This window comes from Schistocerca serialis, chromosome 2 (assembly GCF_023864345.2).
Source record: "Schistocerca serialis cubense isolate TAMUIC-IGC-003099 chromosome 2, iqSchSeri2.2, whole genome shotgun sequence".
Classification (NCBI taxonomy): Eukaryota; Metazoa; Arthropoda; class Insecta; order Orthoptera; family Acrididae; genus Schistocerca; species Schistocerca serialis.
Window position 1 is genome coordinate 797556267 of NC_064639.1, and position 25726 is coordinate 797581992.

The following is a 25726-nucleotide window of genomic DNA, read 5'->3' on the forward strand; positions in this document are numbered from 1 at the left end:
AAACTGCAGTTTTTTTATTGGTAAATAGATTAACAAACAAATTAAAGATAATACTCAAGAAAGTCAAATGTGAAGAAAAGCCTATGAAAAGCATCTTAAAGCTCTGAAACTAATTTATTAGCTAAAATTTTGTGAGGTATTACCAGTTCATTTGCACAATGGTCACCACTTAACTCACAGGAGAAATTGTGAGGGACAGAAATACAGACCATTGCTAAGGACAGGAAAATTTCATGAAAATGGTAATGAAAATGGTAATAATAATAATAATAATAATAATAATAATAATAATAATAATTTCCTGTGGAGGCCCGGGAAAAGAATAGGCCTCCGGTATGTTCTGCCAGTCGTAAAAGGCGACGAAAAGAACAAACCACTAATAGGGCTAACCCCCCTTTTAGTGTGATTACTTGGTTCAGGACAGAACCAAAGAAGCCTCGGACAAGCGCCGTCATGGTCGGGGATGACGCTTGAACCCTATGCCCGCCCACAATGGTAACGACACTGCTAGCCAACTGGAAAATGATTTAAATCCGAATAGAGGTGTTTTGCAGGATATGCTTCCTGCAACCACCCTAGAAGGAAAACAAAGACAGAGGATGAGATGGTCAGATGAAGTTAATCGACACCTCATGTTCTGTTATTACCAAGCAACAAACCTAGGAACCAACACAACTGGATACAGATCACAAGTATACACAACATTTATTACCAGATACCCGGAATTAAAATTTTTAACAGAACAACGACTAGCTGATCAGATCCGTGTAATAATCAAAAATAACAGGATACCCCAGTCAGAATTAGAAAACATCAAACAACAAGTACAACAAATACTGGAACAAAATAATGTGCAATCAGAAGAAGAAGAAAACACAGTAATGGACTCAAACATCCCAGAGCAAACAAACAAAGACCAACACGCATCAATTAAACAATCAGAGGAAAACGAAATCTTAAGACAGCCACCAGAACAAGCACAAATAGAACACGAAGAGACACACGTGTTAGATATAGAAGAGAAATTTCAGCTGACATATATAGAATACAAAGACACAAATACAGACATTAGACCATTCTTGCATAGACCGCCAAATAACCCACAAGTCGAAACAACAATAAAAACTATCAACACAATCATACACAACAAAATAAATGAAAACACAACTATGGAAGAGTTACAACTACTGGTTTATATAGGAGCACTCACTACACTAAATATACACACTAGGCAGAGATCAGAACAAACCAACACACAGAAGAAACCCACAAAACCAGCATGGCAACACAGGTTACAGATCAGAATAGAAAAACTGAGAAAAGACATCGGACAGCTAACACAATTTATAAGAAATGAAATATTAGACAAAAAACGAAAAAGGTTAGGTAAAATCTCACAACAAGAAGCAATAGAGCAATTAGATGAAAAAAAGCAGAAATTGCAAGCATTGGCCAAACGACTTAGAAGATACAAAAGAAGTGAAAATAGAAGGAAACAAAACCAAACATTCAACACAAACCAAAAGAGATTTTACCAAACAATAGATAACACACACATTAAAATAGACAATCCACCAAACATAACAGACATGGAACACTTCTGGAGCAGCATATGGTCAAACCCGGTACAACATAACAGGCATGCACGGTGTATACAAGCAGAAACAGACACATACAAGATGATACCACAAATGCCTGAAGTGATAATTTTGCAACATGAAGTCACCCGAGCAATTAATTCTACACACAATTGGAAAGCCCCTGGAAATGATAAAATGGCAAATTACTGGCTAAAGAAGTTCACCTCAACACATTCACATCTAACTAAGTTATTTAACAGTTACATTGCAGACCCATACACATTCCCTGATACACTTGCACATGGAATAACCTATCTGAAACCTAAAGATCAAGCAGACACAGCAAACCCAGCTAAATATCGCCCCATAACATGCCTACCAACAATATACAAAATATTGACTTCAGTCATCACACGGAAATTAATGACACATACAACACAGAACAAAATTATAAATGAAGAACAAAAAGGCTGCTGCAAAGGAGCACGAGGATGTAAAGAGCAACTGATAATTGATACAGAGGTGACATATCAAGCTAAAACTAAACAAAGGTCCCTACACTACGCATACATTGATTACCAAAAAGCCTTTGATAGTGTACCCCACTCATGGTTACTACAGATATTGGAAATATACAAAGTAGATCCTAAATTGATACAGTTTCTAAACACAGTAATGAAAAACTGGAAAACCACACTTAATATCCAAACAAATTCAGATAACATCACATCACAGCCAATACAGATTAAGCGTGGAATATACCAAGGAGACTCATTAAGTCCTTTCTGGTTCTGTCTTGCTCTGAACCCACTATCCAACATGCTAAATAATACAAATTATGGATACAATATTACTGGAACATACCCACACACAATCACACATTTGCTATACATGGATGATCTAAAACTACTGGCAGCAACAAATCAACAACTCAACCAATTACTAAAGATAACAGAAGTATTCAGCAATGATATAAATATGGCTTTTGGAACAGACAAATGTAAGAAAAATAGCATAGTCAAGGGCAAACACACTAAACAAGAAGATTACATATTGGATAACCACAGCGACGGCATAGAAGCGATGGAAAAAACAGATGCCTATAAATACCTAGGATACAGACAAAAAATAGGAATAGATCATACAAATATTAAAGAAGAACTAAAAGAAAAATATAGACAAAGACTAACAAAAATACTGAAAACAGAATTGACAGCAAGAAACAAGACAAAAGCTATAAATACTTATGCTATACCAGTATTGACCTACTCATTTGGAGTAGTGAAATGGAGTGACACAGACCTAGAAGCACTCAATACACTTACACGATCACAATGCCACAAATATAGAATACATCACATACATTCAGCAACAGAAAGATTCACATTAAGCAGAAAGGAAGGTGGAAGGTGATTTATAGATATAAAAAACCTACATTATGGACAGGTAGACAATTTAAGAAAATTCTTTCTAGAACAAGCAGAAACTAGCAAAATACACAAAGCAATCACTCATATAAATACATCAGCTACACCATTGCAATTTCATAACCACTTCTACAACCCTTTAGATCACATAACATCAACAGATACAAAGAAAGTAAATTGGAAAAAGAAAACACTACACGGCAAGCACCCGTATCATCTAACACAGCCACACATAGATCAAGACGCATCCAACACATGGCTAAGAAACGGCAATATATACAGTGAGACGGAAGGATTCATTATCGCAATACAGGATCAAACAATAAACACCAGATATTACAGCAAGCATATTATTAAAGATCCCAATACCACAACAGATAAATGCAGACTTTGCAAACAACAAATAGAAACAGTAGATCACATCACAAGCGGATGTACAATACTAGCAAATACAGAATACCCCAGAAGACATGACAATGTAGCAAAAATAATACATCAACAACTTGCCATAAAACATAAACTAATAAAACAACACGTTCCCACATACAAGTACACACCACAAAATGTACTGGAGAATGATGAATACAAATTATACTGGAACAGAACGATTATAACAGATAAAACAACACCACATAACAAGCCTGACATCATACTCACCAATAAAAAAAAGAAATTAACACAACTAATTGAAATATCCATACCCAACACAACAAATATACAGAAGAAAACAGGAGAAAAAATTGAAAAATACATCCAACTGGCTGAGGAAGTCAAGGACATGTGGCATCAGGATAAAGTCGACATTATCCCAATTATACTATCAACTACAGGAGTCATACCTCACAATATCCACCAGTACATCAATGCAATACAGCTACATCCAAACATATATATACAACTACAAAAATCTGTAATTATTGATACATGTTCAATTACCCGAAAGTTCCTAAATGCAATATAACATATACCATACAGTTACAAGGAAGTCACGCTTGACCGAGGTCCGCGTCACGTTCCATTTTTAACCAGACTTAAGTCTGAGAAAAAAAAAGTCAATAATAATAATAATACAAAATGATTAGTTTTTAGAAAACAACACGAAATCAGCGATTTTTTAAAAAAAATATTGCAACATTTTAAATTTTCCCTTACAAAAACTGTTATAAACATGAGGACAGCAGTTTACTAATTGCATAACTGGTTGTCACTGAATGTTGAAACTGGATTTTGTCTTCATTTTTCCTCCCAGCTGTAGTTCATATATAACTGTAACATGATAGTTCATTTTTCGTGTAATGAACTACAATGTGATGTCAAAAGAAAATACCTTCTGCAAACTCCATTCCAGTGACAGTTTTAATCAGCAATGTCACACTTTCTGACACTTTTGCACAACAAATTGTACAAAAAAGATACATTTTGAAGAAACCTTCAATGTGGTGCATCAATTAAATTACTTATTTCCCTAATACACAAGAATAAATACAAATACCACCAAATACAGCACTTCAGTTCTGCAAACATGTGTCTCCTTGGTTCACTTCTATGAGCCAATCACAACACAAGATATGTGATGACAAACAAACATCAGAGTTGTCCCGACAAACGTAAGAATTTGAATCAAGCTGCATGAGTAGTGTAGCTGACATTTGAAATCACATTCATTGGTTCTGCCAGTTCACAAGAGCTTATCACTTTTAACACAGCTCAGACGATGGTCTACACAAGCTGTATTCATGAAGTAGTAAAAGTAATACTGAGTAAATTCTCAAATAAGCATTCTCAGTGTTCTATTTTACCCCCCCCCCCCCCCCCCCCCCACACACACACACACACACACACAATGTTTGCATGACTTTTCTGTCCTATGATACAATTTGCTGATAGAAACAAACTGAGAAAGTACCATGTGGAGTTACATGTTTATGAAACTCAAGTGGCATATTTGGTGTTTTTCATATTTATATCTGTGTACTACAAAATAGGCACTTAAATTGATGTATCATATTAATCTCTCCCAACTGCCTTGTTTTTAGCATGATTTGTTTTGCAAAATTATCGGGGAAGCTACAGTTTCTGAATAAAACTATTACCTCTACTCCAAATTGAAAAGATTCCTTCATTACTGGGGGTAAAGGTCTGTTTGATGATGAAACCAGGAAACTGCCGAAAAACATGATGGAACACACACTTCAGGTAACAACTTTTATGCAGGTTTGTGTTCACAGCCTTAGGTTCTTGTCTCAACCATGAGATTATAATGATCTTCTTCTTCATCTTCCGGTCCTTAACATTCTATGTAGTCAGATTTGTCATATGTGTTGAAGCAATGTCAGTGGTAAGTGGAGGCTACAAATCTTTCAAGATGCCACCACTACTTCCACAACAGACTGCCTGCAGCTTGAATAAATTTATGTTAGAAGGTTATGTAACTGTTTGTGTAGCGTGTATCTGACGTGGTATGCATACCAGTCCAGTATTTACCTAGCCAGATGCAGGAAACTGTCAAAACACCACATCCAAGCTGGCCGCTCATTAGCCCTCATCGTTAGGGGGCAGACTCACCTCCTTATATCCCAGAAATCGCACTTTAACATGTTCGGCTCATGGGATGATAATGACTAATTCTGTTATTGCCAACATGGTAAAAAGCATACAGGGAATGACAGGCGCCATGCATCCAGATTTTCTAAACAGATAAAAATTCCTTCACAATTTAGTAGAAAAGCAACTTTGCACAACAGCAGGAAATGTGGAAGTTGTGAAATATCTCATATTACGCTAAAGACAAATATATGAATGCATGTTCTTGAGCAGCATGTTCAATAACTCATATGCAATGCAAATATTTCGGACCTTGTATCTGCAAACAGGCCACAACTTGTCAACAATGTTAGTGAACATAGCAATGATCATTAAGTCAATAAATTGATTAAGAAAACTCGAAGAGTTTTTATGCTGGAAACAGCAAATAAGCAGTTTTTAGCATTCAACTTGGACAATTACTGGAATTCATTTAGTTCCACTGTCAAACATACAGGAATCATGGGCAACATTTAAACAGATTATAAATCACATGCTGGAGAATTAAGGGCCACGTAAATGGATTAACGATGGAAAAGGGCCACCAGTTGTTTAATAACAACATTCAGAATATGCTGAGGAAACAAAGACTGTTGCACTCTTGGTCCAAAAAAGAACGCATAAATTTTGACAGAAAAAAGTTAGTAGAAATTCGTGCATCTGTAAGAGATTGAAGCAGGAAGCATGCAACAACTTTCACCATCATATGTTAGTGACAGATCTTGCTCAGTACCAGAGAAAGTTCTGGTCCCACGTAAAATCGCTGATCAATGATGGTAAAGAGCTTGTTAAGCATACAGGGAATGACAGGCGCCATGAACGCAGATTTTCTAAACAGATAAAAATTCCTTCACAATTTAGTAGAAAAGCACTTTGCACAACAGCAGGAAATGTGGAAGTTGTGAAATATCTCACATTACGCTAAAGACAAATATATGAAGGGAACTTCATAGCAAACATAAACATAGCCAAAGCCTTGCACACAAACAAAAATTACACGAAGCGAAATGTAGTGTGAGAAGGGCTATGCGAGAGATGTTCAATGAATTCAAAAGTAAAGTTCTACGCACAGACTAGGCAGAAAATCCTAAGAAATTTTGGTCTTATGTCAAAGAGGTAGGTGGATCAAGACAAAATGTCCAGACACTCTGTAATGAAACAGAGGATGACAGACCAAAGGCCGAAATACTAAATGTCTTTTTCCAAAGCTGTTTCACAGAGGAAGACTGCACTGTAGTTCCTTCTCTAGATTGTCGCACAGATGACAAAATGGTAGATATCGAAACAGATCACAGAGGGATGGAAAAACAATTAAAATTGCTCAAAAGAGGAAAGGCCACTGGATCTGATGGGATACCAGTTCGATTTTACACCGAGTACGCGAAGGAACTTGCCCCCCTTCTTGCAGCGGTGTATCGTAGGTCTCTAGAAGAGCGTAGCATTACGAAAGATTGGGAAAGGGCACAGGTCACCCCCGTTTTCAAGAAGGGGCGTCGAACACATGGCCATAGACATGGATTCCCAGATAGATGCCGTGTTTCTTGACTTCCGCAAGGTGTTTGATACAGTTCCCCACAGTTGTTTAATGAACAAAGTAAGAGCATATGGACTATCAGACCAATTGTGTGATTGGATTGAAGAGTTCCTAGATAACACAACCTGATAGTCCATATGCTCTACTTTGTTCATTAAACAACTGTGGGGAACTGTATCAAACACCTTGCGGAAGTCAAGAAACACGGCATCAATCTGGGAATCCATGTCTATGGCCCTCGTGAGTCTCATGGACGAATAGTGCAAGTTGGGTATCACACGATCGTCTTTTTCGAAACCCTTGCTGATTCCTACAGAGTAGATTTCTAGTCTCCAGAAAAGTTATTATAGTCAAATATAATGCATGTTCCAAAATTCTACAACTGATGGACGTTAGAGGTATAGGTCTATAGTTCTGCACATCTGTTCGACGCCCCTTCTTGAAAACGGGGGTGACCTGTGCCCTTTCCCAATCTTTCATAATGCTACGCTCTTCTAGAGACCTACGATACACCGCTCCAAGAAGGGGTGTGTGTGTGTGTTTTTATATATATATATATATATATATATATATATATATATATATATATATATATATATATATATATAGAGACACACACACACACACACACACACACACACACACACACACACACACACACACACACACACACACACACCCCTTCTTGGAGCGGTGTATCGTAGGTCTCTAGAAGAGCGTAGCATTATGGAAGATTGGGAAAGGGCACAGGTCACCCCCGTTTTAACCTTGTGGATAACATCGGAAGTTCACTGAGGCTTTTTGCAGATGACACTGTAGTGTGTGTGTGTATATATATATATATATATATATATATATATATATATATATATATGACCTTGTGGATAACATCGGAAGTTCACTGAGGCTTTTTGCAGATGACACTGTAGTATATCGAGAGGTTTTAACAATGGATAATTGTACTGAAATGCAGGAGGATCTGCAACGAATTGACATATCGTGCAGGGAATGGCAATTGAATCTCAATGTAGACAAGTGTAATGTGCTGCGAATACATAGAAAAAAGATCCTTTATCATTTAGCTACACTACATCAGGTCAGCAACTGGAAGCAGTTAATTTCATAAATTATATGGGAGTAAGCATTAGGAGTGATCTAAAATGGAATGACCATATAAAATTAATCGTCGGTATAGCACATGCCAGACTGAGATTCACTGGACAAATCCTAAGGAAATGCCCTCCGAAAACAAAGGAAGTAGGTTACAGTACACTTGTTCGCCCACTGCTTGAATACTGCTCACCGGTGTGGGACACGTACCAGATAGGGTTGACAGAAGAGAGACAGAAGATCCAACGGAGAGCAGCGCACTTCATTACAGGATCATTTAGTAATCGCGAAAGCGTTACAGAGATGATAGATAAACTCCAGTGGAAGACTCTGAAAGAGAGGCGCTCAGTAGCTCGGTATGGGCTTTTGTTGAAGTTTCAAGAACATACCTTCACCGAGGAGTCTAGCAGTATATTGCTCCCTCCTATGTATATCTCACGAAGAAACCATGAGGATAAAATCAGAGAGATTAGAGCCCACAAAGAGGCATACCGACAATCTTTTCATTCCACAAACAATACGAGACTGGAATAGAATGGAGGACCGATAGAGGTACTCAAGGTACCCTCCACCACACACCATCAGGTGGCTTGCAGAGTATAGATGTAAATCAAAGGCTTTCCAATTTCAAACTGACCAGAATGGTATGGCAGTGGAAGACAGCAAAAAGAAAGCTGAAGTTTTAAATTCTGCATTTCAATGATCATTCACACAGGAGGCTCATACAGACACACCACTATTTGATTGTTGCACTGATTTCTCTGTTGTTGTTGTTGTTGTTGTGGTCTTCAGTTCAGAGACTGGTTTGATGCAGCTCTCCATTCTACTCTATCCTGTGCAAGCTTCTTCAACCTACATCCTGCTGAATCTTTTTAGTGTATTCATCTCTTGGTCTCCCTCTACAATTTTTACTCTCCAAGCTGCCCTCCAATACTAAATTGGTGATCCCTTGATGCCTTAGAATATGTCCTACCAAGCGATCCCTTCTTCTAGTCAAGTTGGGCCACAAATTTCTCTTCTCCGCAATTCTGTTCAATACCTCGTCATTAGTTATGTGATCTACCCATCTAATCTTCAGCATTCTTCTGTAGCACCACATTTCGAAACTTTCTAATTCACTTCCTGTCTAAAATATTTATCAACCACGTTTCACTTCCACACATGGCTACACTCCATACAAATACTTTGAGAAATGATTTCCTGATACTTAAATCTATACTCAATGTTAACAAATTTCTCTTTTTCAAAAACACTTTCCTTGCCATTGCCAGTCTACATTTTATATCTTCTCTACTCTGACCATCATCAGTTATTTTGCTCCCCAAATACCAAAACTCCTTTACTCCTTTAAGCATCTCATTTCCTAATGTAATTCCCTCAGCATCACCCGATTTAATCTGACTACACTCCATTATCCTCGTTTTGCTTTTGTCGACGTTCATCTTATATCCTTTCAAGACACTGTTCATTCCATTCAGCTGCTCTTCCAGGTCCTTTGCTGTCTCTGACAGAATTACAATGTCATCGGCGAACCTCAAAGTTTTTATTTCTTCTCCAATGATTTTTAATTCCTACTCCAAATTTTTCTTTTGTTTCCTTTACTGCTTGCTCAATATACAGACTGAATAGTATCAGGGATTGGCTACAACCTACAACCCTGTCTCACTCCATTCCATGCATTTTAATTCCTACTCCAAATTTTTCTTTTGTTTCCTTTACTGCTAGCTCAATATACAGACTGAATAGCATCAGGGATTGGCTACAACCTACAACCCTGTCTCACTCCATTCCAAACCACTGCTTCCCTTTCATACGACTCTTATAACTGCCATCTGGTTTCTGTACAAATTGTAAATAGCCTTTTGCTCCCTGTATTTTACCCCTGCCACCTTCAGAATTTGAAAGAGAGTATTCCAATCAACATTGTCAAAAGCTTTCTCTACATCTACAAATGCCAGAAACGTAGGTTTACGTTTCCTTAATCTCTCTCAGATAAGTCGTAGGGTCAGTATTGCCTCACGTGTTCCAACATTTCTACGGAATCCAAACTGATCTTACCCAAGGTCGGCTTCTACCAGTTTTTCCATTCATCTGTAAAGAATTCATGTTAGTATTTTGCAGTTGTGGCTTATTAAACTGATAGTTCGGTAATTTTCACATCTATCAACAACTGCTTTCTTAGGGATTGGAATTATTATATTCTTCTTGAAGTCTGACAGTATTTCGCCTGTCTCATACATATTGCTCACCAGATGGTAAAGTTTTGTCAGGACTGGCTCTCCCAAGGCTATCATTAGTTCTAATGGAATGTTGTGTACTCCCGGGGCCTTGTTTCCACTCAGATCTTTCAGTGCTCTGTCAAACTCTTCACGCAGTATCATATCTCCCATTTCATCATCATCTACATCCTCTTCCATTTCCATAATATTGTCCTTAAGAACACAAGACCCTCTATATACTCCTTCCACCTTTCTGCTTTCCCTTCTTTGCTTAGAACTCGGTTTCCATCTGAGCTCTTTATATTCATGCAAGTCGTTCTCTTTTCTCCAAAGGTCTCTTTAATTTTCCTGTAGGCAGTATCTATCTTACCCCTAGTGATTACGCCTCTACATCCTTACATTTGTCCTCTAGCCATCCCTTCTTAGCCATTTTGCACTTCCTGTCGATATCATTTTTGAGACGTTTGTATTCCTTTTTGCCTGTTTCATTTACTGCATTTTTGTATTTTCTCCTTTCATCAATTAAAATAAATATCTCTTCTGTTACCCAAGGATTTCTATTAGGCCTCGTCTTTTTACCTACTTGATCCTCTGCTGCCTTCACTATTTCATCTCTCAAAGCCACCCATTCTTCTACTACTGTATTTCTTTCCTCCATTCTTGTCAATCAGTCCCTAATGCTCTCCCTGAAACTCTCTACAACCTCTGGTTCTGTTAGTTTATCTAGGTCCCATCTTGTTAAATTCCAACCTTTTTGCAGTTTCTTCAGTTTTAAACTACAGTTCATAACCAATAGATTGTGGTCAGAGCCTCTGGAAACCTTCCAGTATCTACAGGCTTCTTCCATGTATACAACCTTATTTTATGATTCTTAAACCAAGTGTTAGCTATGATTTAGTTATGCTCTGTGCAAAGTTCTACCAGGCGGCTTCCTCTTTCATTTCTTAGCCCAAATCCATATTCACCCACTACATTTCCATCTCTTCCTTTTCCTACTATCGAATTCCTGTCACCCATGACTATTAAATTTTCATCTCCCTTCACTATCTGAATAATTTCTTTTATCTCATCATACACTTCATCCATCTCTTTGTCATCTGCAGAGCTAGTTGGCATATAAACTTTTACTACTGTGGTAGGTGTGGGCTTCGTATCTATCTTGGCCACAATAATGCGTTCACTATGCTGTTCGTAGCAGCTTACCTGCATCCCTATTTCTTTATTCATTATTAAACCTACTCCTGCATTACCCCGATTTGATTTTGTATTTATTACCCTGTATTCACCTGACCAGAAGTCCTGTTCCTCCTGCCACCGAACTTCACTAATTCCCACTATATCTAACTTTAACCTATCCATTTCCCTTTTTAAATATTCTAACCTACGTGCCCAATTAAGGGATCTGACATTCCTGGCTTCGACCCGTAGAACGCCAGTTTTCTTTCTCCTCATAATGACGTCCTCCTGCGTAGTCCCCGCCCGGAGATCCGAATGGGGGAATATTTTACTTCCGGAATATTTTACACAAGAGGATGCCATCAATATTTAACCATACAGTAAAGCTGCATGCCCTCGGGAAAAATTACGGCTGTAGTTTCCCCTTGCTTTAAGTCGTTCACAGTACCAGCACAGCAAGGCCGTTTTGGTCAGTGTTACAAGCCCAGATCAGTCAATTATCCAGATTGTTGCCTCTGCAACTACTGAAAAGGCTGCTGCCCCTCTTCAGGAACCACACGTTTGTCTGGCCTCACAACAGATATCCCCCCCCCCCCCCCCCAATTGTGGTTGCACCTACGGTATGGCTATCTGTATCGCTGAAGCATGCAAGCCTCCACACCAACGGCAAGATCCATGGTTCATGGGGGGCAGATTTTTCTATGAAGGACATAAAAAGAGGCATCCCTGGTACTGAGAAGCAACTGAAAGAGTTTAAAACAAATTAGTCATCAGTTCCAGATGGAATCACAATTCAGTTTCAACAGAATATTCATAAGCATTAGCCTCCTACCTAGCTTACACTTATCATGAATCTCTTATCCAGCACAAAGTCACAAGTGGCTGGGCTAAAGCGTAGGAGCCTTATTTAAGATGGTTAAAGGAACAGACTCGCAAAATTATTGCTTTGCTCCAGCATTCTTGGGAATATTTTAAATTCAGGTATAATCAGTTTCCTTGATATAGAAAATCTTCTGGACACAAATTAGCATGGACTTAGAATGTAAGACTGTTGCACTCTTGGTCCAAAAAAGAACGCATAAATTTTGACAGAAAAAAGTTTGTAGACATTTGTGCATTTGTAGGAGAGTAATGCAGGAAGCATACAACAACTTTCACCATCGTATGTTAGCGACAGATCTTGCTCAGCACCAGAGAAAGTTCTGGTCCCATGTAAAATTGCTGATCAAAGGCATTCCAATTTCAAACTGACCAGAATGGTATGGCAGTGGAAAACAGCAAAAAGAAAGGTGAAGTTTTTAATTCTGCATTTCAATGATCATGCAAAACTTGATTTGCCCTTTTCTTGCACAATATCCTGTGAAACACGGGTGGAGAGCAGCAAGTGGATTACAGTTTCCTACATTTTCAGAAAGCATTTGATGCAGTGCCCCACTGCAGACCAGTAATGATGGCCCATGCATAAGGAATAGGTTCTTGTATACATTAATGGCTTGAAGATCTCTTAAGTCAAGTATGTGCTCCTGGAAAGTGAATGTTTGTCAGAGCAAATGCATTACCCGGAGTGGCATGGAAGTGTGATCATACCACTGCTGTTCTCTATATGCATAAACAATGTGAGGGATGGGGTGAGTGTTTGATGATGACACTGTAGTGGGTGACGAAGTGTCATCAGTGAGGGACTGTATGAGGATACAGGCTAATATAGACAGAATTTTTAACTGGTATGGTGAATGGAAGCTACTCTAAATGTAGAAAAATGTATGTTAAGGTAGATGAGTAGGAGAAACAATCCTATAAGGTTCAAATACAGTATTAGTGGTGTGCTGCTCAGAGCTACTACCAATTTCCTTAGCAAATTTAGTTTATGTCAGAATAGGAAAGTGAAATTGGCTGGTTTGATAGCAGAAATTTTAAAGGCGCTCACAAGAGTATTCCTGTAATCACTACTGTGAGTGCAGCACTCCTTTTTTAGGGTACTCGCAGAATTCGGGCTATCAGTATTAAGAGAAGTAACCACAATTGAAAATTTTGAATCTCAAACAGGTGAAAATCAAAATGAAGTTAAAATAAACTTATTGTCTTGAGTAATACTAATCTGCCACACAGGCTGTTGTAGCTTTGATTATAACATTCTTTTATTTTGTCTTTTTCACAGTTTTAGCTGCGTAGTCAGTTTAAAATGTATGGTATAACCTGTCAAACAGATTTATTTGGGTTAGAGTAAAAAATTACAGTGGTCAGACATTGTTAAAATGCAATCAGATGGCTGGACTTGAAAATAAACAACATGACGCCTAGTATTTCTTCTAGCTGTGACACAATGTACTACTTGCAGACAGAATTATTATTAGATAATTTCATGAGAGAAATGCAAAGGTTGAAGTTAATATAGTGCGTGGCAGCTAAAATAGGATTTCTGGTCAGCTCAGTACAGAGTTATCAACAAACAATCAAATACGTGTAATGCCGGATTAATACGAAAATAGGAAAGTGGGCAATTTTACTATAAACACCACAATGGACGCCTTATAGTGGCCACAATACATACAAACTCAACACCCGTAACAATAGTACAAATTTATTTGCCTACTAGAGTTGCATGTGATGTACAGATAGAAAGAAAGGATAATGAGATAAAATTAATTATGCAGGTAGTTAAGAGAGAGGAAAATTTAATATGTGATTAGGCGCTGGAATTAATTATGGGAAAAGGAGGAGAATGAAAATTAGAACAACATAGATAGGAGGAAAGAATTGAAACAGCAAGCCAACTGGCAGAATTTTGCCCAGAGTGAAACATAATAATGGCTAACACTTCTTTTTAAGATTCACAAGAGAAGGTTGTATACGTGGAAAAGACCTGAAGATTCTGGTACCGGTAGGTTTCAGATCGATTGTAAAATGGATATTTACATATTTGGGAACCATACATTTTGGAAGTAGATTTGGATTCTAATTTATCAGTAATAACTTCTTCAGAACTTTTCATCACAAAATTTCTTGGTCACTCTGCTTACCCTGGGTATCGCTGTGCTATCTGCTCCAGCCATGTCCAGCTCTGTGGTGTTTTTATCAATCCAAATGGACCATGGATATATGACAATCCTCTCTGAAGCACCGTTTCCACACACATACAAAATGGGTACAGCGTTTCATTGTTATCTGTTACAGATTTCCCACCGTTTCTCAGTAAACAGCTCGCAAAACCTATAAAAACGTAGAAACAAATTAGGTTGTGATATAAGTTCGTAAGCTTCCATGGACTGTACTTTTGAGTAAAATAATTTTAGATATCTGGCCGCGTCGCTAGTTGACTGCCGTGAAGAGAACCGCTGCAAGTCCGTCGAAACGTCGGCAGTTTAGTTGCTTTAGTGTTTCGTAATGACGCGGTCAAATGCCCAAAATTATTTTCCTCGCAGTTAAATCGTGGCTCCCTTGTGTTTTGGTTACATCTCTTATAAGCTACAAGACCAGTAATTAGCTTGATAAATAATCTCACATCATCCAACAATCACGTAAAAATTTGGGATTTTCATTTTGAATTATGATTATTGTTGCACCTGTCAACAAAATTAATTCAAATGGGAAAAGCTTGACGAAAGTGTATAAAAATTTGTAAAGTTTATGTGTAGAAGTAATTCTATATCGTTCATGCTTTAAATGTACACCCACTTTTCAATTCTTTCAGAAGAGGATCGTTGATAGACATTTAGGAAAAACAAGGGGCCAGGATCGCTCATTTATGCCTCCCTTTAAACACGGTAACAACTTTAACCGCCATAGACAGTTTACAAAACAGTGTAGCAGACGACTACGAAACGCCAATTAACAGTGCTGCCACTGGTGTTTGATTTAAAAAGCTTGTTCCGAATCGGGACATCACTCGAGCAGCAGAGAAGGAAGGAACAATTAGCACCAAATTAGTACCAACAAAAAACAAAGATAATACTGTATTTTAGTCAGCAACTAGGCGTAAATCCATGGATAACGCGTGAAAAGATGAGTAAAAATTACAGTGTGGTAGTACAACAAAACCTATTTCAGCGCTTAGCCTATTAATTATCTGATGACGTGATAAGATGATTGCATAATTCGTTCTTATCTGTTGCAAACGATAAAAACAGAGAATGAGTTGCTGTTGTAGTACAGAAGAAAGCCTTACAATGGCAAGTGACATACCGAAGGTAGAAAGCTTAATAAATGAAGCCGAGAAAGCTTTTACAGAAAAATTCAAAAGTAAGCCAGACGTGGTGGTATTTGCACCTGGAAGAGTGAACTTAATAGGCGAACACACCGATTATAACGATGGTTTCGTTTTGCCTATGGTGAGTGTTACAGTTTACCAAATCCTCACGTCATCAAACGTTAATAGCAATTTCTTTGAAATAATGAGCCAAAGACGTAGCGTGTTTAAGCGCGAACATTGAAAAATTGTGTGTTGTACTTTCGACTGGAATACGAAGGAAAAAAAGGGTTACATCTGCTGTTTATTGGAGATTATAAGTATGTGACTAGCTTGGCACTGTTGGATAATTGTATTGTGTGTACAGACTTGAAATTAATAAAATGTGTTAGTGACAAAGTCGCTGCTACTACCGTTATGATCTGATAATTACAGAGTCATAAAAAGGAGAAAGTGTTACAGGGGAGAGATTTTATTTGCCACTGTGTATTGGTTAGTACCACGCAAAGTTTTTTCCTAATGAACTGACATAAATTTCAAGCAAATGGAGAAACCAGGTTGAAGCTCAGCCCAGCCCACTAATTTCAGCTACTATAAACATGAGTGCTAGTGCGATAATTTCCACTAAGTCATCAGAAACAAAAGATCATCTTATTTTAATTGTGTTTCCAATACAGTACTGAAGATTTGTTCCCATATAATTAGTCCAGTCTTATCTGAAATATGTAATACATAACTAACTCGAGGCATTTTCCAGACAGACAAGTACGTCATTTTCAAACCCTATTTTTGAAAGGTGATAGGCGAGATGTCTGTAACTGCCGACCAGCTGCGCTGTTGACAGCATTTTTCGAAATTTTTGAAAAGGTTGTGTGTCCTAGACTAGTATCTCACTTAGCAACTGTAACATCGCCAGGTAATCATAGTTTGGCTTTCAGAAGAGTTGTTCAACTGGGAACACCGTTCACATGTTATACAAGCGTTAAATAATAAAATAGCGTCGTTTGGTACATTTTTCAACCTATCTAAAGCAAATGACTGTGTGTAAGTGTTCTCCTAGATAAATTGAAGTCTTGTGAGATTTGTGATATAGTCAACAATTAGATTATATTCAGTTTTCGTTCCATAGGCTCAGAAAAAGAAATGATTCACGTGGGTGTGGAACATGTCAGAAAGTATGACATTAAACATTTGAATGTAATACTTACTACCCTGATCATTTCTCAGGAGATTGTCAAAATAGGTGAATACAATGCAGAAAACTGGAACTGCTAATATTTACAGGGTTAACACGCTGTCAGAATAAACTTTGTTATGCACTATTAATAAATTTATCATATGCAAAATACATCTTGACTGTTATGACCAAGTGCTGTCAAAACTGAAATCTAACAGATGTTTTTACTGAAGCTGGCTTGACAGTCTCTGTTAAGAAATTCATCTATGGACTAGATGGAGTTGCCTATCAAAAAGTTTTTCAAATTCTGTTTAAACCGTGCCTTATCTGAAACCAAGTTTTTAGAGATTGCTGGCAATTTATTGAAAATGTCTATTCCTGAATATTGGACCAAGGTAAGTGGATTTAGTTATTTATGTAGACTGTTCTTATCCCTCGTATTGATACTATGTATTGAGCTATTGGTTGGAAATAGAGATGTATTACGTGCAACAAATTTCTTTAAGGAATAAATACACAGAGAAGCAGTGGTTAGAATACAAAGCTCCATGAACAGGTTTCTACATGATGTTCTTGAATTTACACCACAAATGATTCTTATCACACTCTTTTGCACCCCAAAAACTTTTGCTCGATTAGATAAATGACCACATGTGACGTAATAGAATGAAAGGAAGGAAAGTATGCAAGTTTTTTTATATTTATATCTCCTACATCCGACATCATTCTCACTGCAAATGCAGATTTCTTCAGACACTTAAGCAATTCTGTGGTATGCCCTTCCCAACTGAAATTATTATTGAGTTGTAATCCCAGAAATTTAACTCTGTCAACCTCTTCGATCTGTGTGTCTTCAAATGTTGTACACATGCCGGAAGGTGAATAAAATTCTTGATTCTTGAAATCTCTTACAGGTTCTGAACTGCATCTAGTGGGCCTTCTCAAAGTTTAATGACAGTGAATTAGCCTGAAACCACTTATTAATGTCAGTGAAAATTTGATTAACAGTTATTTCTAAATCTGTACTTGACTTGCTACTTATTGCAATGTTTGTATCATATGGGGGGGGGGGGGGGGGGGGGAGAAACCAACCTTAGCATCTGGCAATGTAACAGACGAGAGGTCATTAATGTACACAAGAAAAAGCAATTTGACCCAAGAAGGAACCTTGAGGAACACCACATGTAATTAATTCCCAGTCAGATGAAGACTGGACTTCGTACTGCACAAGTATATTGCAGCGACACCCTTTGTTTCCTGTTGGATAGATAAGACTCCATTTTGCAGCATTCCAGGTGACATGATAATTTACGGTTCATACAGTCAAAAAGGCTTTTGGCAAGTCACATAAAATGCCAGTAGCCTCTAATTTATTATCTAATGAAATAAGTACATTCTCACTGTAAGTGTAAATAGCTTTCACTATATTAGAACCCTTAAGAAATCCAAACTATGACTTGGACAGTATATTATTTGCAATCAGATGCTTAATGAGAGGCTTGAACACAACATTTTGAGATATTTTTGAGAAAGCCGGCAAAAGTGTAATTGGTCGATAGTTTGATGGTATCTCTTTTTTCCCCCTTTTTGTAAAGAGGTTCAACTTCAGCATATTTTAGCCAGTCTGGAAATGTTCTGCTGATAAGAGATTTATTACATAAATAATTTAAGATAGAACTCAACTCGCTTGGGCACTCTTTGATTAACTTCATTCATGTTATACCCACTGGAATACTTAGATTTTATGGATTTTATGATGGATGCTACTTCTTTGGGAGACATGAGTGTCACTTACATTTTACTGAAATGGTCTCAGACACTCCATTGCACTGTTCACCGAACCCGATAACCCGAAGCTGTCAGTAACAGAAATGAAGTACTTGTTTAAGAGGTTAGCAACACTACATGTACTTGTTACCAAAGACTCATTTATTTTTAGAGCTATCCGTTCCTCTTGCTTTTTGGCCCCACCTGTCTCTGTCTTCACTATATTCCAAACAGCTTTTATTTTGTTGTCTGATGTAATTATCTTTTCCTCGTAATAAAGCTGCTTCGATTTCTGGATTACTTGCTTCAATGTTTTGCTGTATTCTTTGTAATGCATTACAATTCTAACATCAGAGCTGTTCCTAGATTGTAGATATAGTCGCCTTTTTGTCCCACATGATTTCTTTATTCCTTGTGTATGGCATGGTTTGTTTTTTGACTTCTGTGTGATTTGAATTACCTTTTGGGGAAAACAATTTTCAAAAGCGGAGGTAAATTTATTAATGAATGCTTTGTATTTTACATTTGAGTCAGAAGTATTGTAAACATCTATCCAGTTCATGTCTTTGAGCAATTTCCTGAATTTCTCAATTTTTGACCTATTTATTACCCTCTTGTACTCAGATTTAACAGATTTTTTATCCTGACAAGTTGCAACATTTAACACAAGATGCTGCATGTCATGATCAGATAGCCCATTTACTATTGGTTTTGTGATATGACTTCTTTCCCTATATTTGACTACAAAGATATTATCAATAGCAGTCTCAGAGCATTTACATATCCTAGTAGCAAAGTTCACAGTACGAACTAAATTGAATGATAGTTTTACTGACTGCAATAATTGTTCACTGACAGAGCTTTTCAATAAAACCACCTTAAAATCACCAGCAACCACTATATCCTTGTTTTTTACCATGAGATGGGACAGCAGAGCTTCCAGATTTTTAATGAAGATGTTAAAATTTCCTGAAGGTGATCTGTGTATACCTGCACTTATAAAGGACTTATTATGAAATACTACTTCTGTTGCACAAACTTCTAAGTGCTGCTCTGAGCAAAATTTATTAATATAAATTTTGCTCAGAGAATAAATTTATTAACGTAAATTTATTAATGCTATATCCAAGCAAAAGAATGTGGAAAGTTTTACTTAGTAATTCAACCAATATAGCAAAAAAATGGTTCAAATGGCTCTGAGCACTATGGGACTTAACATCTGAGGTCATCAGTCCCCTAGAACTTAGAACTACTTAAACCTAACTAACCTAAGGACATCACACACATCCATGCCCGAGGCAGGATTCGAACCTGCGACCATAGCAGTTGCGCGGTTCCGGAAGGAAGTGCCTAGAACCACTCGGCCACCGCGGCTGGCCAACCAATATAGCACAGGGATGTAATTTCGACTAGGTAGAAATCACGTATAGAGTTCCTTAAGGCTCAGTCTTAAGTCTACCACACCACTGTTCCTCGTACATGAAATGATCTAACTAATATACAACAAGCAGAATTAGTTCTTTTTGCAGATTACACTAGTATATTGTAATCAATCCAAGCAGGCATAAAGAAACAGAAAAAAATCCTAAACAATGCTCTTAAAAGTATCACTGATCGGTTTTCTCCAAATGGTCTCACCCTCAATTTTAAAAAGACATAACATATTCAGTTTTGCACATCTAGGGGTATTACACCAGTGATAAGTGTAATACATGGTGACAAAATAATAAATAGCGTGAAAAGTTCAAAATTCTTAAGTGTTCATATTGATGAGAATTTATGCTTGAAAAGGTACATTATAGAACTCCTAAAACAACTTAGTTCAGCCACATTTGCACTTATTATTGCAAATTTTGGGGAGAGACAAATCAGTAAGTTGACTTATTATGCATTTTTTCATTCAATAATGTCATATAGAATAATGTTCTGGTGTAGCTCATCTGTAAGAAAGGAGGACCTCATTGCTTAGAAACATGCTATATTACGATGTATCATGCAAAATGATTTGTGGATGAATCTAACTACCTGACATTGATTCCTTCTATTTCTGATGCCTCTGACTTCTTTCATAAACTCAAAACTATCCATGGAATATGATTCATGTAGCCTATAATGGAGAAACTTCAACACACAAAAATTGATGATTGGCTCCCTGCAAATGGACTTACCACTGAACTTCCATGATATATACAAACTGTACATGTGCAGCAGTCACCACATCATTAGAAATAAGATTTGGTACATAGAACATCTGCAACTGAGATGCATGATTATTAATTCAGAGATCTGCTTGAGTTGTACTACTGAGGTGGATCTCTCTAAATTAATTATCATTAGAAATAAGATGTGAGGGCACATCAATAAATGAAACAGAATATTCTAAATTGTGTGTTTATATGCATAAGAACCTGTAGTGGAAAGCTCATGTTACAGATCTTAAACTTGTAAGCCCTGTAACTTTTCTGTAATGGATATATCAGATTTTGGAGATGAAAATGTGGAAAAGTTTACTTACTTTTTCTATTCTCACTCACTAATATGATGTAGGAAACAAGATATTTAAAGTAGTAAATGAGTTCTGCTGTGTGAGCAGCAATATAACTGATGCTGGCCGAAGTGGAGAGGATGTAAAATGTAGGCTGGCAATGGCAAGAAAAGCATTTCTGAAGAAGAGATGTTTGTTAACGTTTATATATTTAAGTGTTATGGTAGGAAGTCTTTTTTTTTTTAAGTATTTGTATGCAGTGTAGCACTGTATGGAAGTGAAATGTGGATGATAAATGGTTCAGACAAGAAGAGAATAGATGCTTTTGAAATTTTGGTGTTGCAGAAAAATGCTGAAGATTAGATGGGTTAGACCATGCAACTAATGAGGTGGTACTGTACAGAATTGGGGAGAATAGAAATTTGTCACACAACTGGACTTGAAGAAGGGATCAGTTGATAGCACACATTTTCAGACATCAAGCGATTGCCAATTTAGTATTGGAGGGAAGTGTGGGTGGTAAAAATTGTAGAGGGAGACCAAGAGATGGAATAAAGGAAATAGATTCAGAAGGATGTAGGTTGCAGTAGTTACTCGGAGATGCAGAGGCTTAACAGGATAGAGTAGCATGGAGGGCTGCACCAAACCAGTCTTCAAACTGAGTACTACAACAACAATAATACAATCTCATAATTGAGGACAAACATATTTGTTGGACAGAAACACAGTGTCAGTATGCCCTACTATCTAGAACACACTATAGAGTGGACAGAATGTATCATCCTTGATTTGATTTGATTTGATTTATTATTGGTCCTGTAGATCATACAATTTGTACAGCAAAGCACATCATGATATAGGACAAGTCAATTTGAAAATTATGTTAAGATGGTATATGATGAGAGATGACAGTAGTGGTGCATAACTCACATAGCAGAATACATACAGGATATGTAGACAAAATATATAGTATTTATGAGTAGTCTATTTGCTACAAACCACGATTGTAAATGACAAGTAGTTTCATTAACTGCATCTTGCACTGTGTCACCTCTACTGGTTATCAGGATATTTGTGTCGTCCGCATACAGAAAGGAGCTGGCATTTGGTATGTGTTCTGGGAGATCATTTATGAACAATATGAAAAGAACAGGGCCAAGGACAGATCCCTGAGGGACGCCATTTGTTGTATGTAGTATATCTGACCTGCAGTGCCTGAATGTCTCTGATTTTCTTATTTCTACATATTGCTTTCTTTGACTAAGGTAGCTATGGACCCAATTGTGGGCTACACCTCTAATTCCATACTTATGGAGTTTCATAAGCAGCAGCTTGTGGTCGACCATGCCAAAGGCCTTGGACTGATCAAGAAATATACTGACAGCAGGTTGTTTATGGTCAACAAAACTTGAGCATTTTTCTAGAAATGCATACAGAGCATGTGTGGTGGACCTATTTTTCCGAAATCCATAGTGGGAAGATGTGATTATGTTGTTAGAATTTAGACACATTTCTAATCTAGTTAACATACAGTATTCAAATATTTTTGAGAAGGCAGATAGTATAGCAATTGGCCTATAGTTTGTCACGTCCGTTTTCTCTCCCTTCTTGTAGAGACGTATAATTTTAGCAAGTTTTAGCTGGTTTGGAAATGTTCCCTCTAGAAATGAGGTATTTATGATATTTGGCAGGGGTCCACTGATGTAATTTGAACACTCATGGAGTAAGAAGCAGGGTATCAGATCATGCCCTGCAGAATAAATCTTTTTGACTCTTTTTTTAATAATATCTTCAATTTCATACGGTGATGTAGGAGATAGGAAAAAGAAGTTCAGAGGAGTATTATTTTTGAGACAAGAGTGTGCAGTGTTTGGAGAGTTAGTCAGGAGATTTGTGCGAGGAGAGTGAACAGTATTTGAAGAGTTGGTTAGGAGATTTGTGGAAATGTCTGAAAAATAGCTGTTGAATTTATTGGCAATTTTATGTGCATTTTCAGTCTTTTGTCCTTCTATATTTAGTGTGATTTTATCCTCTATCCTTAACTTTCTACCAGTCTGTTCATTTACTATACCCCAGATGGTCTTACATTTGTAGGAAGAGCACCTAATTGTTTTATCATTATGAGCTTTTTTAGCCCATTTGATAACTCTCCTGTATGTGTTTTTGTAATTTTTATAGTATACCTTGAACTCTCTGGATTTGCCACTGTCCAGTTTGCTAAGTCTGTGCAGCAGCCTCATCTCTTCTGATGAAGTTTTAATACCTTTTGTGACCCAAACATTCTTTTTTTTTGGTTACTGATAGTCTTTGTTTTCTCTGGGAAATGGCAATTAAAGTAATATTCAAATATCTGCAGAAAATTGTCATATTTTTCATTTGTTGTTGAGGAAGTAAATACACTTTGCCAGTCTTCTTTCTCTAAGCTAAGTACAAAGTTGTTTATGTTGCTATCACTATAACTTCTACATTTAATAACTGTTTCTCCTGTTGGGAGTACATTGAGTGGTGAATCCTTATTAGGATGATATGTTGTGTCCACTCTAGAACCTCTTAAGACAGTAGGGTACGCCGACATCCTCTCTCTACATTTCCTCCCGTACCTAATCTCACAACAATTAATAACAGTTCCTAGGCAACAGTAACAACTATAAAAAAAAAAAATAAAAATAAAAATAAAAAAGTTGTTATATTAACTTAATTATGCTGTTAAATTAACTTAATTATGTCATGTATTGAAAAATTTGACTCGTTACACATCATTACGAAATATCGTATTCATGATCCATGGAACTAGTATTAATCTAATCTAATCTAATTATATAGAAGAACAAATGACTTGCAGCATCCATAACTTAGCCTTAGTGGTGCACAGAAAAAAGTGTGTGAGAGAGGTTGGGGGGAGGTGAAGGGAGATTGTCCCCATAGTTATGTGTAAATCGCAGTATTAAAAAAGTTCAGGCATGTAGATGGTGAACATGTTCCCATATTTTTGACTGAGACAATGCATTATAATAGGAAAACTGGCTTGTTTCGCAGCATAATTAATTTATCCATTATTAATTTATCCATCTTTAACCATATGCATCCAGTTAATGTCGTCATGAGTAATGTACAAATGGTTTTATAAAGTGATTGACATGGTATGAAACATACCTACATATATTAAGGTACTACACATAATTAAAGTGCAGATAATTGTAATGATTTTTACACATGGTTAATAGTTAAATGTGGAACTATACATTGTGAAGTTACTAAGTTTCACATAATAAAATAATAGAAGGCGTGCACAACAATTTCCCATTGTGGTTAATAGTAAAATACGAACTGAACAATGTGTAGTTTCTTGCATGTCCGTTATATACATAAGATAAGATACCAGAGGGGACAAATAAAACATGGAAAGAAGATACAAAGAAACAGTATTATGAGTTATTTAGTAAATCAGGTTTACTTTTGAAGAGTTTTCAAATTCATTAAGTGTGTGAAAAGTTTTCTCTTTCAGCCATATTTGGGTTTTATGTTTAAAGGTATTAAAAGAGGATGCATATGACTCATATGACTATGCAGCTAATGTGTTGAATGAGAAGCTTTATTCCTACATATTCGTAGCAGCCGTGTGTTTTTTTGAATTGAGTTGTAAGTATGTCTGTCTTTATAGATTATAGAGTTTAGCAATCAGTTGTCCTTTTTTTAGATTTTATTATGCAAACCCAGATTTCGGCTAGTGGCTAGCCATTCTCAATGCTAAAAATACAAGAAGTACATAGTCAGGTGATATAATAAAAAGTTACAACTAATGGCAGAACTTATACGGCTTGTATATTACATACCACTATTTTCTATTCTTGATGCATGTAAGTCCCTGTTGCTCGGGCGTCAGTCACATTTCTTTGAATACTACTGTATAAAGAAGGTATGCTGTGTGGAGAACACATCGGTTGGTTGTATGGTGCCCTCTATGTGAACTATGTATATAATATTAAAGAGAAGTAAAAAAAAACTTCAAATTTGCGTGGGAATTACATAAAATAAAACATGAGTAAAATTCTTTACATTGATGATTTCATGTTTGACAGTAAATATAGAAATATATATATAGGAAATTTCCAGGTCCATTCCTTGTGAGTCAGGTGTTTTATTCTTTAAACACCTAAGTAACATCATATGGGTAAAAACATTTTTTTAAAATTTATTTATAAGATATAAGAAGGCACATGCTATATGCAACTATTAGAGTTGATCTGATTTGAATGTTTTTATCTTTTTATTAATTTTTTCTCCTTATATTGTTGCAGAAGAAACTGATCAGTGCAATCACTGTGGTGTAGTGATTATAATACTAGACTGTTGCATCGAAGGTCGTGAGTTCAAAACTCACCTGAATTGTAAAACTTTAATCTCTATATGCGGTTCAAGTACATTCTAGAAGTATCCACAAATGTCAAGAATCATTGTACTGGAATCCTCTGTAACTGTATA

The 25726-nt window shown here is 36.8% G+C and overlaps 2 protein-coding genes across 4 annotated transcripts in view; one reads left to right on the forward strand and one right to left on the reverse strand.

The window, feature by feature from the left end:
* The window catches only part of LOC126458033 (uncharacterized), a 99589-nt gene extending 84024 nt beyond the window's left edge, over positions 1-15565 (reverse strand). Inside the window, exons 1-2 of one of the 2 annotated variants that reach the window (XM_050094824.1) lie at positions 15305-15565; positions 14650-14839 (exon numbers count right to left, since the gene is read on the reverse strand). In XM_050094824.1, the coding sequence (XP_049950781.1) occupies positions 14650-14839; positions 15305-15341 (227 nt within the window). In that variant the 5' untranslated portion in view covers positions 15342-15565. The remainder of the gene's footprint in view (positions 1-14649; positions 14840-15304) is intronic. The other variant, XM_050094823.1, reaches the window with a different exon arrangement.
* An 81-nt stretch (positions 15566-15646) lies between these two features.
* The window catches only part of LOC126458034 (galactokinase-like), a 145046-nt gene continuing 134966 nt past the window's right edge, over positions 15647-25726 (forward strand). Inside the window, exon 1 of one of the 2 annotated variants that reach the window (XM_050094826.1) lies at positions 15647-15957. In XM_050094826.1, coding sequence (XP_049950783.1) covers positions 15760-15957 — 198 coding nt within the window. In that variant the 5' untranslated portion in view covers positions 15647-15759. The remainder of the gene's footprint in view (positions 15958-25726) is intronic. The other variant, XM_050094825.1, reaches the window with a different exon arrangement.